The sequence below is a fragment of the Nannospalax galili genome, unplaced genomic scaffold (assembly GCF_000622305.1).
Source record: "Nannospalax galili isolate Female #2095 unplaced genomic scaffold, S.galili_v1.0 scaffold89, whole genome shotgun sequence".
In the NCBI taxonomy this organism is placed as follows: Eukaryota; Metazoa; Chordata; class Mammalia; order Rodentia; family Spalacidae; genus Nannospalax; species Nannospalax galili.
This window is the reverse complement of record NW_008359211.1, coordinates 842330-856919: the sequence shown is the minus strand read 5'-3', so window position 1 is coordinate 856919 and position 14590 is coordinate 842330. Positions and strand designations below refer to the sequence as shown.

General features: G+C 52.4%; 1 protein-coding gene across 3 annotated transcripts; it reads right to left on the bottom strand.

The window, feature by feature from the left end:
* Positions 1 to 4613: 4613 nt before the first annotated feature.
* Positions 4614 to 14458, bottom strand: Tbc1d10c (TBC1 domain family member 10C). 3 transcript variants are annotated; one of them, XM_008822887.3, is made up of 11 exons: positions 14321 to 14458; positions 13512 to 13731; positions 13108 to 13285; positions 12313 to 12412; positions 12004 to 12111; positions 11810 to 11916; positions 11529 to 11643; positions 10294 to 10359; positions 9979 to 10168; positions 5537 to 5691; positions 4615 to 5280 (listed from the first exon to the last, which is right to left on the bottom strand). In XM_008822887.3, exons 3-11 carry the CDS (start codon positions 13257 to 13259, stop codon positions 4933 to 4935), a joined length of 1341 nt encoding a protein of 446 aa, XP_008821109.1. In that variant the 5' UTR covers positions 13260 to 13285; positions 13512 to 13731; positions 14321 to 14458; the 3' UTR covers positions 4615 to 4932. The 3 variants fall into 3 exon arrangements, with proteins under 3 accessions (XP_029414381.1, XP_008821109.1, XP_029414382.1); XM_029558521.1 differs by lacking the exon at positions 13512 to 13731 and having other exon boundaries at positions 4614 to 5280; positions 14321 to 14425; XM_029558522.1 differs by lacking the exons at positions 13512 to 13731; positions 14321 to 14458 and having other exon boundaries at positions 12313 to 12790; positions 13108 to 13130.
* Positions 14459 to 14590: the final 132 nt, after the last annotated feature.

The window sequence follows — 14590 nt, the reverse complement described above, 5'->3', positions numbered from 1 at the left end:
GGGTGCTACAATAAACATGGATACACAGGACTCTCCTGTGTGCTCTGGCTTCATCTCTTTGGTATGCACATATGTAGCTGGATCATAGGGCACTTCTATTTTAAGTGTTTTATTTTTTATTTTATTTTATGTGTACGAGTGTATTGCCTGCATGTATGTGAGTGCACCCGTGTCATGCAATGCTGCAGAGGTCAGAAGAGGGCTTTGGATTCCCCTGGAACTGGAGTCAAGGATGGTTTGTAGCCAATATGTGGTTGCTGGGAATCAAACCCAGGTCCTCTGCAAGAGAAGTCAGTGCTCTTAACCGCTGAGTCAACTCTCCAGCCCCTGGTCTAGAACTTTTTATCTATAGTCAATGTAAACCATTTATGCTTTCTTTTTTATTTATTTTTGTTTTATGTGTATGAGTGTTTTACCTGAATGTATGTAAGTGCACCCCTGTCATGCAGTGTCTGCAAAGGCCAGAAGAGGACATAGGATCCCCTGGAACTGGAGTTACAAGTGGTTGTTAGCCACCATGTTGAGTGCTGAAAAATCAAACCTGTGTCCTCTGCAAGTGCAGTCAGTGCTCTTAACTGCTGAGCTATCTTTCCAGCCCCTATTTATGCTTCTTTTCCCCACATTTTCATGATAAAATACTCTGGCTTTGTGGATTAGGGGGCCATTTTCCCAGCTGGGTGGTGGAAACTAGTTCCAACATTATTTTCCTGGCCGGTATCTTCATGATGGCTCAATAAACCATCTTACTTCAGGGAAGTCTCTGTCTCAAGAATTATGAAAAGGCAGGACAATCCAAGTTGGGCAACTGCAGCCTGGGCCCAGAGCACTGGGATGTGGGGTAGGCAGGTGGGCAGAGTTGCCTTGTCCCTGCCAGAGAAGGAGGAATGTCACCCAAGGCTGAGCTGGGCGGGACCAGGGAGAGATGAGATGACTCTCTACCCAGATGTCATCATGAGTGGTGATGGGTGGGGAGGTAGCGAGGGAGGCTAGGATGGGAGGGGTCACCTTCCCATTATCTGTGGAGGAAAACTGAGGCTCAGAGAGGTCTTGAGGACCTTTGCTATTTAGGAACTTGGCAGGGAAGTCCAAGTCTAGGCTCTGAGCCTGGGGGACTGTGGGAATGGCAGTACAAAATGGACACCATGGATACTGTCCCCCCCATCCCATCCCAGGGTAAGGATTCATTTGCCCTTGCAGTTGTTTGTGTGTGCCCTCCTGCCCCAGCTCCTATCTTCTGGGTGATCTCTGGATACCACTCTAGCTTCTGCCCCACAGATTGAATACCCTTAGATACACTTCTCTACTCTGAGCTGCTTTTATTCTATGTATATGAGTATTTTGCCTACATATAAGTGTCCACATGCATGCAGTGGCTGCAGAGGCCAGAAGAGGGTGTTGGATCTTCTGAGACTGGAGTTACAGATGGTTGTGAGCTGCCATGTGGGTGCTGGGAACTGAACCCAGGTCCTCTGCAAGAGCAGCCAGTGCTCTTAACCACTGAGCCATCTCTCCAGTCCCTGTTAGTTTGAGACAGGGTCTCACTATGTAACTCTGGCTGGCCTGGGACTCACAATGCTCAAGCTGGCTTTGAACTCAGAGATCCACTTGCCTCTGCCTCCTGGAATTAAAGGCATGTGCCACCAACACCCAGCACCAGGCAGTCTAATTAATTAATTAATTTTGAGACAGGATCTCCCTGTAACCCCAGCTGGCCTGGAACTCACTATGTAGACCAAGCTGGCCTCGACCTCACAGAGATCTGCCTGCCTCTGTCTGACTCCCAAGTGCAGGGATTAAAGCTGTGTGCCAGCATGCCTGGCCTTATTTTTGAAATATTTTATTAATTAATTAATTAATTAATTGTCTTTTTGAGACAGGGCCTCCCTGTAGCCCCAGCTGGCCTGGAACTTACTATGTAGACCAGGCTGGCCTTGAACTCACAGAGATCTGCCTGCCTCTGCCTCCCAAGTGCTGGAATTAAAGGCATGCACCACCATGCCTGGCTCTTTATTATTTTTATTTTATGTGTCTATGTTTTTGCCTGCATGTATGTAAGTGCACCACATGTGTGCAATGCCTGCAGGGGCCAGAAGAGGGTGTTGGATCCCCTGGAACTGGAGTTACAGATGGTTGTTAGCCACTGTTTGGATGCTGGGAATCAAATGTGGGTCCTCTGGGAAAACAGCACATGTTCTTAACCACTGAGCCATCTCTCCAGCTCCTACTTATTTTTATTTTATGTATATGAGTGCATTGCCTGCATGTAAGTGCACCCCTGTCATGCAATACCCGTGGAGGCCAGAAAAGAGCTTCAGATCCACCCCCCGCTCCCGGAACTGAAGTTACTGTCAGTTGTTAGCTGTCGTGTGGGTCCTGGGAACTGAACCAGGATCCTTGGTAAGAACAAGTGCTCTTAACTGCTAAGCCATCTCTCCAGGCAATTTTTTAAGTGACTCCTAAGTGTTCTAAGAATGGGTGTGCAGGTTGCACACTGCATTAAGGTACCTGGCTGAGGAATCACTTGGCACTCTGTCCCATCATCTACCCTGAACAGGAATGCATGTTACCTACAAGGGTGTCTTTTCCCAACTAGCACAAAGGTATTGGAGGGGTTGGCACAACTTTGTGGAGGAAGGCCCAATAGAACGTGTACACACAAGTGTTCTCACAAGCCAGGTACACTTGTAATCCCAGCACTCAGTAAAGGCAAGAGGAGGACCACAAGTTTGAGTCCAGGCTGGTCTACACAGTTCCAGGCCAGTCAGAGCTACAGAATAAGCAGCGGTCATAAAACAAAACCAAAATAGGACAACAGGTCTCTGACCTCTCAGTCAGGGCTACCATGTAGATAGCTGAGGGAATCCATAAAGAAGCTTCTGGAGTGGGAGGGCAACCTCCCTTCCTCCTCCCCTGTCACTGGGGTACCTGAAGCTTAATAATTGCTTTGCCTGAGGCCCTTTCTCAGATTCCCTGCCCAGTGTCTCTGCACAGGTCCTGACAGCTTTACTAGGAAACTGAGGAGGCTGAGCATCCAGCCCTAGGCCACAGTGGGAGACAGAGCCAGCATATACACTTAGGGGTAGCAGTTGTAGACAGCTAGGACACAGAGCTCAGAGCTGCAAGCCAATGCCCAAGCCCTGACAGTCAAGGTAGGTATCTCAGAAATGCAACAGTTAGGGGGTCACCTGTGTGCTCCTCACCCACCACAGTTCAGCCTAAGAGAAACAGAACAACCCCCAAAGCTGTGAGCTGGGAGGGACTCTGTGGCAGTGGTTCCCTGGACACAGACCCTAACAAGCAGGTGGTCTCCAGCAGGACCCTCAGGGAGGTCAAGTCACTATTTTTCCTAAGCAGCTTCTGTAGTGGGATGGAACCCTGGGCCTCGTGTATATTAGACAAGCCCTCTACCTCTGAGCCACATCCCCAGCCCTCTTTTTACTTTTGAGGCAGAGTCTCCCTAAGTTACACAGGCTGGCCTGGAACTCATTCTGTAAGCTAGGCAAGGCTTGAACTTGTGATCCTCCTGCCTCAGCTTCTCACATAGCTGCGAATACAGTCCTGCCATCACCAGATCTGGCTCTTCCAGGTCTGTAACACGAAGCCCCCAGGAAGGCAGGCCAAAGTGGGTACCCAGTGTGGGGGAGCACGTTCATGGGTTTCCAAGAATAGGGGATAGGGTAAACCTTGAGTCTTCCATGGGCAGTAAGGGTTTGGCCAAACTGTCTCCACTCCCCAGGGAAAGTACAGGTAGGAATCTGGCCCTTTATGACTTTCCTCCAAGGGCAGGGTCCATGGGAGTGGGATGGATCTACCTGGACCTGGCAGGTGCCACACAAACATGCAGAGGTTATTTATCTTTTCGTTCTTTCTTTTTTTTTGGTAGGGACTGGGGCAGAGGGTTGAGACAGTCTCATTATGTAGATTGGCCTTGAAGTCCTGATGCCCCTGCCTCCCCCTCCTGAGTGCTGGGAGTACAGATGTGTGGTAAGGAGGGCCTTCAGATCTTTCTCCCCAACTCTGCCTTGCTCCCCACCTTCAGGGTATTGGGGAGCCACCCAGAGAGCAAGGGCGCCTGGGACTAGGCTCTGTGGGGACAAGTCAGCATCAGAACCAGCCCCGTTGTCTTGACGATGGCTCATGTCCTAGGAACCCACGGGGGCAATTAGTAAGTGTGGGAGGGGGTTTCCATGGTGGCGGTCCCAAGGGAGCACACCAGGGCTTAGGGAGGGACAAGGGCCTTCGGGACCTTTCTCCTTTGTCCTGGACACACTAGGCCTTTGTTTTGGCCTGGCTCTTGTTGACAGATGAGACCAGGAGCATGGGTGGGAAGGCCAACTTAGGTTAGAGTCCCCCTACCCAAAGGAAGCCTGAGCCATCTGAAGGAGGCAAAGAGGGAAAGAAGAGGGGCTGGAGTACCCCCTGAGCACAGCTGTCATTGGAGAGCCCTCTTCTGGCAGAGAATCCTGACCTGTCCCCTAGAGGCTGGGACAAGCTGGCTTATAATTGGCTCCTACTGCCTGTAAACACCTTCCCCAGCAGCCAATGGGCAACCTTGCGGTGTCAGGGCAGGAAGGGTGGGTGGGGGCAGGAGGAGACATGGCAGCAAGTCCAGGGTAGAGGGCTGCCCTATCCAGACATCAGCTCAATTAGACTTTATTTGAGCCCCCACCCCGGGGCCCTTGGGGGTCCCTTAGCCCAGCCAGATGCCTCACGCCCACACTCCTTCACTGCTGGCTTTGGTGTTGACAATGGCAGGCACCAGACAGCTCCATGGCTGGCCAGCCTGTCTCCCTTCGAGCCCCACTCAGTGACCTTCCTTTATCTTAGTGCCTGACAGTCTGTAAAGTGGTGGGGAGCGTTCCACCCCCCAATGCATGGTCCTTATTGGGAACAGCTGAGTCACACAGTTCGGCAGGAAAGTGCATGGCACCCTCAGAAGCGAGTGTCCAGGAAAGAGGTGGAGCTTCGGTGGGACCTGGGGGGCCCCTCAATAGGGGACCCCCGGGCCCGTGTCAGGAGCCCATGGAAAGTCTTGCCACGTGTCTGGGGTTTGCGCCGGGGTGGCCTGGGCTCCTCAGGGGGCTGTACCACAATTCGGGGTATCTCAGGCTTGGTGCCTCCTCGAACCCCTGCCAGCTGCTGGGACTCAAAGATGGCTTGGGCCCCAGGAAGGCGGGCCTGTGGCTGAGGGGATGGCCCAGGCGATGACTCAGGCAGCTGGGCCAACTGGACCCTGATTTCTCGCTGCAGGTCCTTCTCAGACAGGGCCACACTGTGCACCTGTGGGGAACAGTTGATGCTGACTTTGCCTGGACTAGAGGGGGTGGGGGTGGGGGCAGGAAGCCTTGAGGTAACCAAGGGGCAGGCAGTACACAACCTCAGGAAGTGGCTGAGGGCTGAGAGACAGACAGCTTTGCTGGGAACCAAAGGAAGCTACTTGAGGCCTGAGGTTTTCATATTCTCTACAGCTCAGAGGGCAGGAACTAAGCTGACTCAATAGGCTGGGCCATTGAAGATGGCTGACAGGGCTACCCACCTGGGACATGAAGGCCTCTTCCTGCAGCTGGGCAGGGGGGATGGCTCGCAGGGCCCCCAGTGTCTCTAGGAGCCCTGGACAAGCCGTGCGCTGCTCTGCAGTGCCCAGAGCCAGGCGCATCAGAGTCAGGCCCACTCGAAACAGCACCTTGGCACCTGCAGGGAGGGTATTTGCTCACTCACTGGGGGCCAGCTGGCCCCTTGATTCTTCCCCTAACCTGCCCTCTGATATATTCCTTCCACCAGACCACAGCTCACCCCACCCCAGTTCAAGCTAGGAGAAATGACCAAAGAAAACTGACATGTATTTTGCTTGTTTTTTGAGACAGGGTCTCAAGTAACGCAGGCCTCAAACTCTCTATGTAGCTGAAACTGACCTTGAACTTCTGATGTTCCTGCCTCTGCCTCCTGAGTGCTGGGATTAAAGGTTTGTGCCACCACAATGATTTGGGTTTAATTATTTTTTATTTCATGTGTTTACATGTTATGCCTGCATGTATGTAAATGCACCCATGTCATACAGTGAAAACAGGGGCCAGGAGTAGGCATCAGATCTCCTGGAATTGAAGTTAGAGATGTTTGCTAGCCATCACATGGGTGCTAGACACTGAACTTGGGTCCTCTGTAAGAGCAGCCAGTACTCTTAGCCGCTGAGCCATCTCTCCAGCCTCTGATTTGTTTTTTGTTTTTTTTAATTTTTTAATTTTGCCAGGTGTGGTGGTACAAGCTTTTAAGCCCAGCACTCAGGAGTCAGAAGCAGACAGATCTTTATGAGTTTGAGACCAGCTGAGTTTATATATCAAGTTCCAGGCTAGTCAGGGCTACATAGTAAGAACTTGTCTCAAAAAACTAAAATTTTATTTTTAATTATGCATTTGTGTGTACATGAGTACAGGTGCCCTTGGAAGCCAGTTGTGAGCTACCCATTCCGGGTGCTGGAAATCGAGCTTGGAAGAGCAGTGAGCACTCTTAACTGCTGAGCCATCCCTTGTTTTATTTTATTTTATATTTATTTATTTTTGTCTTTTTGAGACAGGGTCTCCCTGTAGCCTCAGCTGTCCTGGAGCTCACTAGGTAGACCAGGCTAGCCTTGAACTCACAGAGATCTTCCCGCCTCTGCCTCCCAAGTGCTGGGATTAAAGGCATGCACCACCACGCCCGGCTCTTTTTATTTTTTTAATTTATTTTTTATTTTACGTGTATGAATGTTTTGCCTGCATATATGCAAGTATACCAGGTGTGGGTAGTGCCTGTGGAGGCCAGAAGAGGGCATCAGATCTCTTGGAATTGGAGTTGTGGACAGTTGAGAGCTGCTATATGGGAGCTGGGAACCGAACCCAGGTCCTCTGCAAGAGCAGCCAGTGCTCTTAATGGCTGAGCCATCTCTCCAGTTCCCATTTTATTTATTTTTAATTTTTATTTATTTATTTTGGTTGTTGAGCAGGGTTTCCCTGTAGCTGCAACTGGCCTGGAACTCACTATTAGATAAGGCTGGCCTTAAAATCACAGAGATCCCACCTGCCTCTGCTTTCCAAGTGCTGGGATTAAAGGCATGCGCCACCATGACCAGTCCCCTTATTTTATTTTTATTTTTTAATTTTATTGAATTTTTGTGGATTTCACAATTTTAATCATGGTTAGACCTCCCCTATCTGCACCCCTTATAACCCACCCACACCCTTGTTTTATTTTTTGAGGCAGGGTCTCACTCTAGCCCACGCTAGTCTGGAACTTACTATTAGACCAAGCTGGCCTCAAAGTTGCAATCTTCCTACCTCTGCCTCTGTACTAGAATTACAAAATTTAAAGCCAGGTGTATGAGTATTTTGCCTGCTTGTAAATGCACCCATGTCATGCACTGCCAATAGAGGCCAGAAGAGGGCGTCAGGTCCCCTGGAACTGAAGTTACAGGCCATTGTTAGCAGCGATGGGGGTGCTGGGAACCTAACCCAGGTCCTGTGCAAGAGCACCCAGTATTCTTAACTGATGAACTATCTCTCCAGCCCCCCACACCTGGCTTTTAAAAAACTAGTCAGTTGAGCCGGGCTTGTTGGAGCATGCCTTTAGTCCTGGCACTGAGGAGGCAGAGGCAGACGGATCTCTGTGAGTTCAAGGCCAGCCTGGTCTATATAGTGAGTTCCAGGTAAGTTGGGGCTACAGGGAGACCCTGTCTCAAAAAGACCAAAAAAAAAAAAATTATTTGGGGGTAGGGGGCGCATGCCACAGTGTATGTGTGGAGAAAAAAGAGGACATCTTGTGGAAGTAAATTCTCTTCTACCCAGGCAACCCAGGAGTCAAACTTAGCCTTTGAGCACCTTTACCCACTGAGTTATCCTGCCAGCCCCCACACCTGGCTTTTTGTTTTGTTTTGTATTTTTGAGACGGGGTCTCACTCTATAGCCCAGTCCAGCCTTGAACTCAGAACAATCTTTCTGTGGCCAGGCGTGGTGGCACATGCCTTCCTTTAATCCCAGCACTTGGGAAGCAGAGGCAGGCAGATCTCTGTGAGTTCAAGGCCAGCCTAGTCTACATAGTGTGTTCCAGGACATCTGGGGCTACAGGAAGACCCTGGTCTCAAAAAGACAGATCTCTGTGAGTTCAAGGCCAGCCTGGTCTACACAGTGAATTCCAGGACAGCTGGGGCTACAGGGAGACCCTGTCTCAAAAAGACCAAAAAAAAAAGGCAGAACAATCTTTCTTCCTGAGCCTCAGTGCTGGAATTACAGGTGTACAGGTGTGAATTACCATGCCTGCTAAGAAGACTGCAATGTGGGGGCACAGGACCCTTGCAGGGGCCAAGCTGGTCTCAGAATGCCAGACACTTCCAGGCAGGACAGCCAGCCAGGAGCCAGGGGCTCCTGACAGTCTCATGCCAAGCCTTCTCTGGGCCTCACCATCCTGTCTCTTCGAGGAATAGTTGGGTCAGTGCCTAGTACAGATTTTCCAGCATGAATCTGCCAGCCTCTGGTTCTAGGAAGGTTCTGGACAGAGCTTCTCTCTTCCTAAACCAAGCACATACACATGGCATGCATCCACAGACACATATAGACTACACACACACACACACACACACACACACGGTGACCTTGGCCATTCCTAGGGCCCCACAATTCCTTTCTGGCAGTTTCTGAACCTCTATGGGCAGCCAGGGAACCAGTGAGACCTGGTGACAAATGTGACTTGCAAAGGAGCAATCACCATCACTAATGTCATCACTGCCATTAAAGGAGCCTATCCAGTACTTATCCTCAGGAGGAGAGGGTAGGGATCAGCTAGGCCACCATAATCAGTCCTGCCTCTTGAGGTCAGAGGCTAGAGGGGAGGTGACACATGCGATGTGGATACCTGAGGCTGGAGCTCTAAGGTAAGTGGCAGGGTTTTCTTCTTTAACAATATTTGGAGACTGTCTCATGCAGCCCAGGTTGACCTTGAACTCACTACATAGCCAAGGATTATCTTGATCCCCCTGCCTCTGTCTCCCAAGTGCTGAGATTACAGGCATGTGCCACCATGCCCCCGGTTTTATGCAGTGCTGAGGATTGAATCCAGGGCTACTTGTACGCTGTGCAAGCACGCTATCAACTGAGTGCTGCATCACCGGGCCAGGCTTCAACCTGGTTGTGGGTGCAATCTCTGGACATCTGGGGGCAGCACACAGTAGAGTTCGAAAGACCCAGAGTCCAGCTTGGTTCCTCCCTGATGCCCCTCTCACTTTCAGCCCCCAGCATCCCCTTCTCTGCCTTTACTTCTCAATGCCTGGGTCACCTGAGTGGGCTGTGGCTTGGTCCCCATGCCTGTAGTGGCCTTCCTGGCCTCTGGCTTCCACCTGCTCCCCTTCAAGCTTACCTCCTCCACAGAGCAGCCAGAAACCTCACTAAAAACAGCAGCCACCTCCTGCCGCTCTCCTGACACTCTGTCACATCTCTTGATTTATTTTCTTCATGGCACTTATGACATTCTATAAATGTCTTCTTAATTTGGGTACTGTCGCCTTCCAGCCCCACCCCTACCAGATGAAGGTCTCACATGCTAGCTGTGAGCCAGCCTCCCTGGGGTGCCGGCCCACTCAGGAAGAGCCTGTGGGCTCCCAGGCTCCAAGAAATAGCTCCCCCTACCACTGTGGACCATGCATCATCCTTGCACGACCTCAGCCACTCAGATTCCACAATGTGTACTTCGACCATCCTAGCTCCTGCTCCACAGACCTCCCTCAGAAGTCTCCCCATCCCATCCCTGCCCCAGGCAGCACTGGGCCTCCCACAGTGGTCCTGTGACAAAGCAGAGATTCCAATTCATTATACTAGTGTCCTGCCAATGAGGTGGGCTGTTTTCTCCACAGACACACCCAAGGATATGTGACATGAGGCTCCAAAAGGGGCCAAGAATTCAACCAGCAGAGCAAATTCAGAAAACAGAGTTAACCTCCCAAGCGCCCCAACTCACCCTCACTGAGGAAGGCGTCCCAGATACGCAGCACTGTGGGGAAGGGCAGTGATCGGGTGAAGAGGCACAGGAACCACTCAGGCAGGTAGAGCAGGGGCCCGACACCCACCTGCTGCAGGTGCTTGTGCACACGTGGAAGCAGCCGCCGCAGCAGGGCCATGAACACCTCGGCATCCAGCTGCACAGCCTCCTGCAGCCAGGTGTGTCAGTCTGGCCAGCCAGCATTGCAAGCCTCCATTCCCAAACCCCAGGCCTCTGACCCCTCACTCCCCAGGCCCCGACTTCCCCTTTTCAGCCCCCAACCCAGCCTCTCACCATGTGGGGCCCATAGTAGCCTGGGAGGTAGACCTCACAGATCTGCACCAAGCACCAGAAGGCCTCCTGGGGGCAGAGCAGAGGTCTGTGAGTGGCCCATTAAGGAAGGGACCACAGAGGGATAGGGAACAGGCACAGGGACATGGACCCATACCCCTCCTACCCTGCTCAGACCCTGGCCTAAAATAGGAATGAGGGGCTGAAAGTCACAGGGCTTGAGGTGGATTTGAAGGTCACATGTTTGAAATTCATTGGGCAAAAACTGGGAAGGTTGCACTTGCCTTTAATTCCAGCAGAGGCAGGGGCAGGTGGATCTTTGTGAGACTGATTCCAGCCTGATCTACATAGTGAGTTCCAGACCAGCTGGGGCTACAGGGAGACGCTGTCTTTAAAAAAAAAAGTGGGGGGCTGGAGTAATGGCTTAGCGGTTAGGAACACCGGGTGTTCTTGCAGAAGACCAGAGTTCGATTCCCAGCACCCACATGGCAGCTGACAGCTGGCTGTAAATCCAGTTCCAGGGGACCCAACGCCCTCTTCTGACCTCGGGCATTGCACAACGCAGATGCATCTACTTACATGCAAGCATTACACTCATACACATAAAATAATAAATAAAATAGTTTTCTAAAAGTTGGGAAGGAGCCAGGCGTGGTGGCGCATGCCTGTAGTCCCAGCACTTGGGAGGCAGAGGCAGGCGGATCTCTGTGAGTTCAAGGCCAGCCTGGTCTACATAGTGAGTTCCAGGACAGCTGGGGCTACAGGGAGACCCTGTCTCAAAAAGACAAAAAAAAAAAGTTCGGAAGGTCTCAGTTTATGTCCTAAAATGCTGGCGTCATTGGGGTCCTCCCAGGACCTGGGCCATGGTGCCCTAGACCCTCAATGCCACAAACTCTAAGACATGGGGATGCTCATGGCCAACCTGGGCATGATCCCAGGGTTCAGGATCTGTAGTCAGAGGTCAAAGTACAAACTTCCAGACCCCCAGATCACTGAGGTAAAGGTCAGTCTCAAAGTTCCAGGTTCTGAAGTCAAAGACACTAGGCTTAAAGGCTTCTGAGACTGGTGAACCCAATGCTCTTGTTACTAAACTAGGGCCTGGGAGTAAAGGACCACAGGTTCCTGAGGTCAGAGTACCTGGGGTTGGGGGTCTTGGGTCCAAGAGCTCAGGATCACTGGGGGCCCGGGTCATTAGGGACCGAGGGTCATGGTCTCAGAACACAGTCAAAGTCACTCACCTCTGGGGGCAGATGCATGAGAAGCACAGCAGCCACAGGACCCTGGGCCTGGCAGTATCCCTGTTCCGGCCGATATAGGGTGTAGGCCTTGAGTACCTGCAGGAGCCCCTGCTGCCTGTGCAAGAAGACCCCATTAGGGCTAGCCTTCCAGATACCCCTTCCCTGCCCTCTATGGCCCTGCCCAGGCTACAGTCTCCCTGGGCCAAGGATATGAAGCTGAAGTAGGGAACTGGGCTAGAGCATCTAGCATGCTGTGATCATGGGTATCACTAGCCTCATACCCGTGACCCTGGGGTGACACAAACATCTCGTGCAGAGGGAACTGGCGATGCAAGTCCCTGCCAATGGTCTCCATCCACTGGGGGTCTCCAGGGGCCATTGCCAGCTCCTATGGGTGGTAGGAAAGTAGATTCGAGGGCTCAGGGAGTCAAGGAGCTCTGAGAAGGGGAGGCAGGGCCCCTGCCAACTTCCTCACCTGATAGGTACCAGGGTTGTTCTTTTGGCACACCTGGGCCCCACACAACAGGGGCCAGCACCGAGCCCGCAGGGCTGAAGGGATACCCTTACGGCACTGTATCTTTACCTGTCAGTGAGGACAAGAAGTTGTTAGGTCAGCCGCTCTTGCTCTTGGTAGCAAGTCCCAAGCACAGCCTCCCGTGGGCCAAGGGCTCACTTGAGTGGCAGGGACCAAGGTCAGAGAAAGGGTGAACTGTCCCAAGATGTGGGAGCAGGAGGGAAAGGAGAAGCTGTGGGGACCAGTGGGAGTGGCCCTCTCTTTCCTTACCTTCTTGTACCGTCGGGACATGGTCTTCTCCCAGTGAGAGGTCATCTCTACCCACTTCATCTCTCGCTGGCGGATGAGGTCTGCAGGGGGGTGACCTGGCCTAGGGGCATATGGCACGGCATTCCCTGGAAGCCTCTTCTTAAAACCTACCCTTTCCCACTCCAGGCTACCAGAGAGAACCCAGGCCCTGGCCCTGAGGATCTCTGAGGAGCCCTGAAGCCTGGAAGCTGCCAAGGGTTGTCACAGTTAAAGGAGGGGATGTGGCTCCAACACAGGCAGAGAGACTGAAGGTGTGTATTGAGGGAGGGGCTGGTTGCCCATCACCCAGGATGGGGACCCAGACAATCCATAAGGGAAGCTGGTTGGCCAATGCCCTGGGCCTGGAAGGCAGGAGTCCTGAGTTTGAATCTGCTTCTCTTTCTGAACTGCTGTGTGACCTGGAGCAAGTTTCTGTCTAGACTTCTTTACCTGTCTATACCTGGAAAAAGAGAATGAAAAGGTGTGGATTCTATGATTTGGACCTGGGATTCCTGGGCCAGAGCTGAAAAGGACAAAGAGCTGCAGCTCTAAGGGTAGATACAGACCCTGGGGTAAAAGAAAGAGACCAAGAGACGGTCCTGGTCCCTCTGCTACCCTTCCTACCTTAGCACTCTGAGGAAAGCCACTGGCTGAGTTCTAGGCCAGTCCCTACAGCCAGACCCATTGCAGATCCTTGAAGCTGGAGGCCTCACTCCCAAACTCACCCTTAGTCTGTGCATCCTGCTATCTCCTCCTCCCCATCCTCACCTCACTTACCCCAGTTCTGCTGAGCTGCCCCCAATGAAGCCATAGCGGTCAGCCTGGCGATATGGGCCAGGCCCACTGAGCTCTGAGTCGGACCCCAGGGAGCTGGAGTCATCCTGTAGCTCTGATGGTGGTACCAGGTCCTCCCCCAGGGCCTGGGCCATGGCACGCTACACCCCAGTGCAACAGGCTGCAAGACAGGAAGAGAGCCTGTGTGAGGGGTCTGGGAGTTGCCAGGCTGTGGCCAGGGCTCTCAGCCCGCAGTCCCCAGCCTCAGGCTTGGCCATGAGGTCAAGGGTTGGGTCTCAGGGCATCTAACCTCCCGCTTTGATCAGGGAGTGGGCTAGGCCCTGATGTGCCACAAAGGCCAGGCCCCTGTACCCCACCCAGCCCCAAGCCCCACCAGCCCAGCTCACCTCCTTGCTGCACCTTCTCTTCTCTCACTTCCTCCTCAGTCTGAGCGTCAGCAGCCTGCCCAGGGCCCCTCCCAAGTGTATGTGGGGTTCCCCCTTCCTCTATGAGGTTCTTCCTGCTTGCCCTAGTGCTCCTGAGCCACGAACACCTCCCATCCTCTGTGCACTAGGTGTGATGGGTCCCCAGTTTAGCAGAGATGAAGATGGTGGGTCACCTCCAGTTCTGAGGTTAAAACATGGCTCCAGTAAGAATTATGCTTCATTTAATGTATTTTAATTTTTTTTTTTGCCTATTTTTGTTTGTTTGGAGACAGGGTCTCATGTAGCCCAGACTGGCAATGTAGCTGAGGATGACCTTGAACTACTGACCTTTCTGCCTCCAACTCCTGTGTAGGCCCTGGCATTATAGGCTTGTTGCTACCATTCCTAGCTTACTTTATCGTACTTTCTTACAAAAATAATACTCTTTTTTTTTCTTCCAATGCTGGGAATAGAACCCAGGGCCTTGCACATGCTAGGCAAGTACTCTTCCACCAAGCACTCCACAAAGTACTTAGAACATGCACCCTATGCAATATTATCACATCACTCAGAATCTATGGTACTTACTAAAATCAAAACAAAAAAACACTGACTTAGCAGGTGCCAAGGCAACGTGGACCAAAATGTGCTCAGAGTTCTACAGCAGGTGTCGTTGGTCTGGTCACTTGCCTGGTGGCACAAAGACCCAGGTGACTGTGAGGCCTGGGGCGTGGAGCAGCCCCCTCAGAATCGCCCAGCCTCAGTTCCCTTTATGCACTTTGAGGACTTACCCTGCAGTGCTTGAGACAGTTACTAATGTGCTCACACCTAGGGCTAGGGTGAGAAGAGCCTTTGAAAGAGAAAAACAATTTCCACAGTACTTCCGGGCCTCACAACGCGAGTGGGGTGGCTCCACAGCGGGGCCATCCCCGCCCTGACAAACCCCGCCCACCAACAGGTCCCGCCCCCACGCCCAGACTCCGCCCCCAGGCCGCTGCGCTTCACGTCCAGCGGGGGCGCTAGAGACCTGGGCGCCACGGGCGGGGCGCGGCGGGGCGGGG

Coding starts and splice junctions, on each gene's coding strand:
- Tbc1d10c (XM_008822887.3), bottom strand. CDS start 13,259: ATGGCCCAGGCCCTGGGGGAGGACCTGGTACCACCATCAGAGCTACAG. Junction 10,360..11,528: donor TCATGCATCTGCCCCCAGAG/GTGAGTGACTTT, acceptor CTCTGCCCCCAG/GAGGCCTTCTGGTGCTTGGT. Junction 10,169..10,293: donor GCTACTATGGGCCCCACATG/GTGAGAGGCTGG, acceptor ACCTGGCTGCAG/GAGGCTGTGCAGCTGGATGC.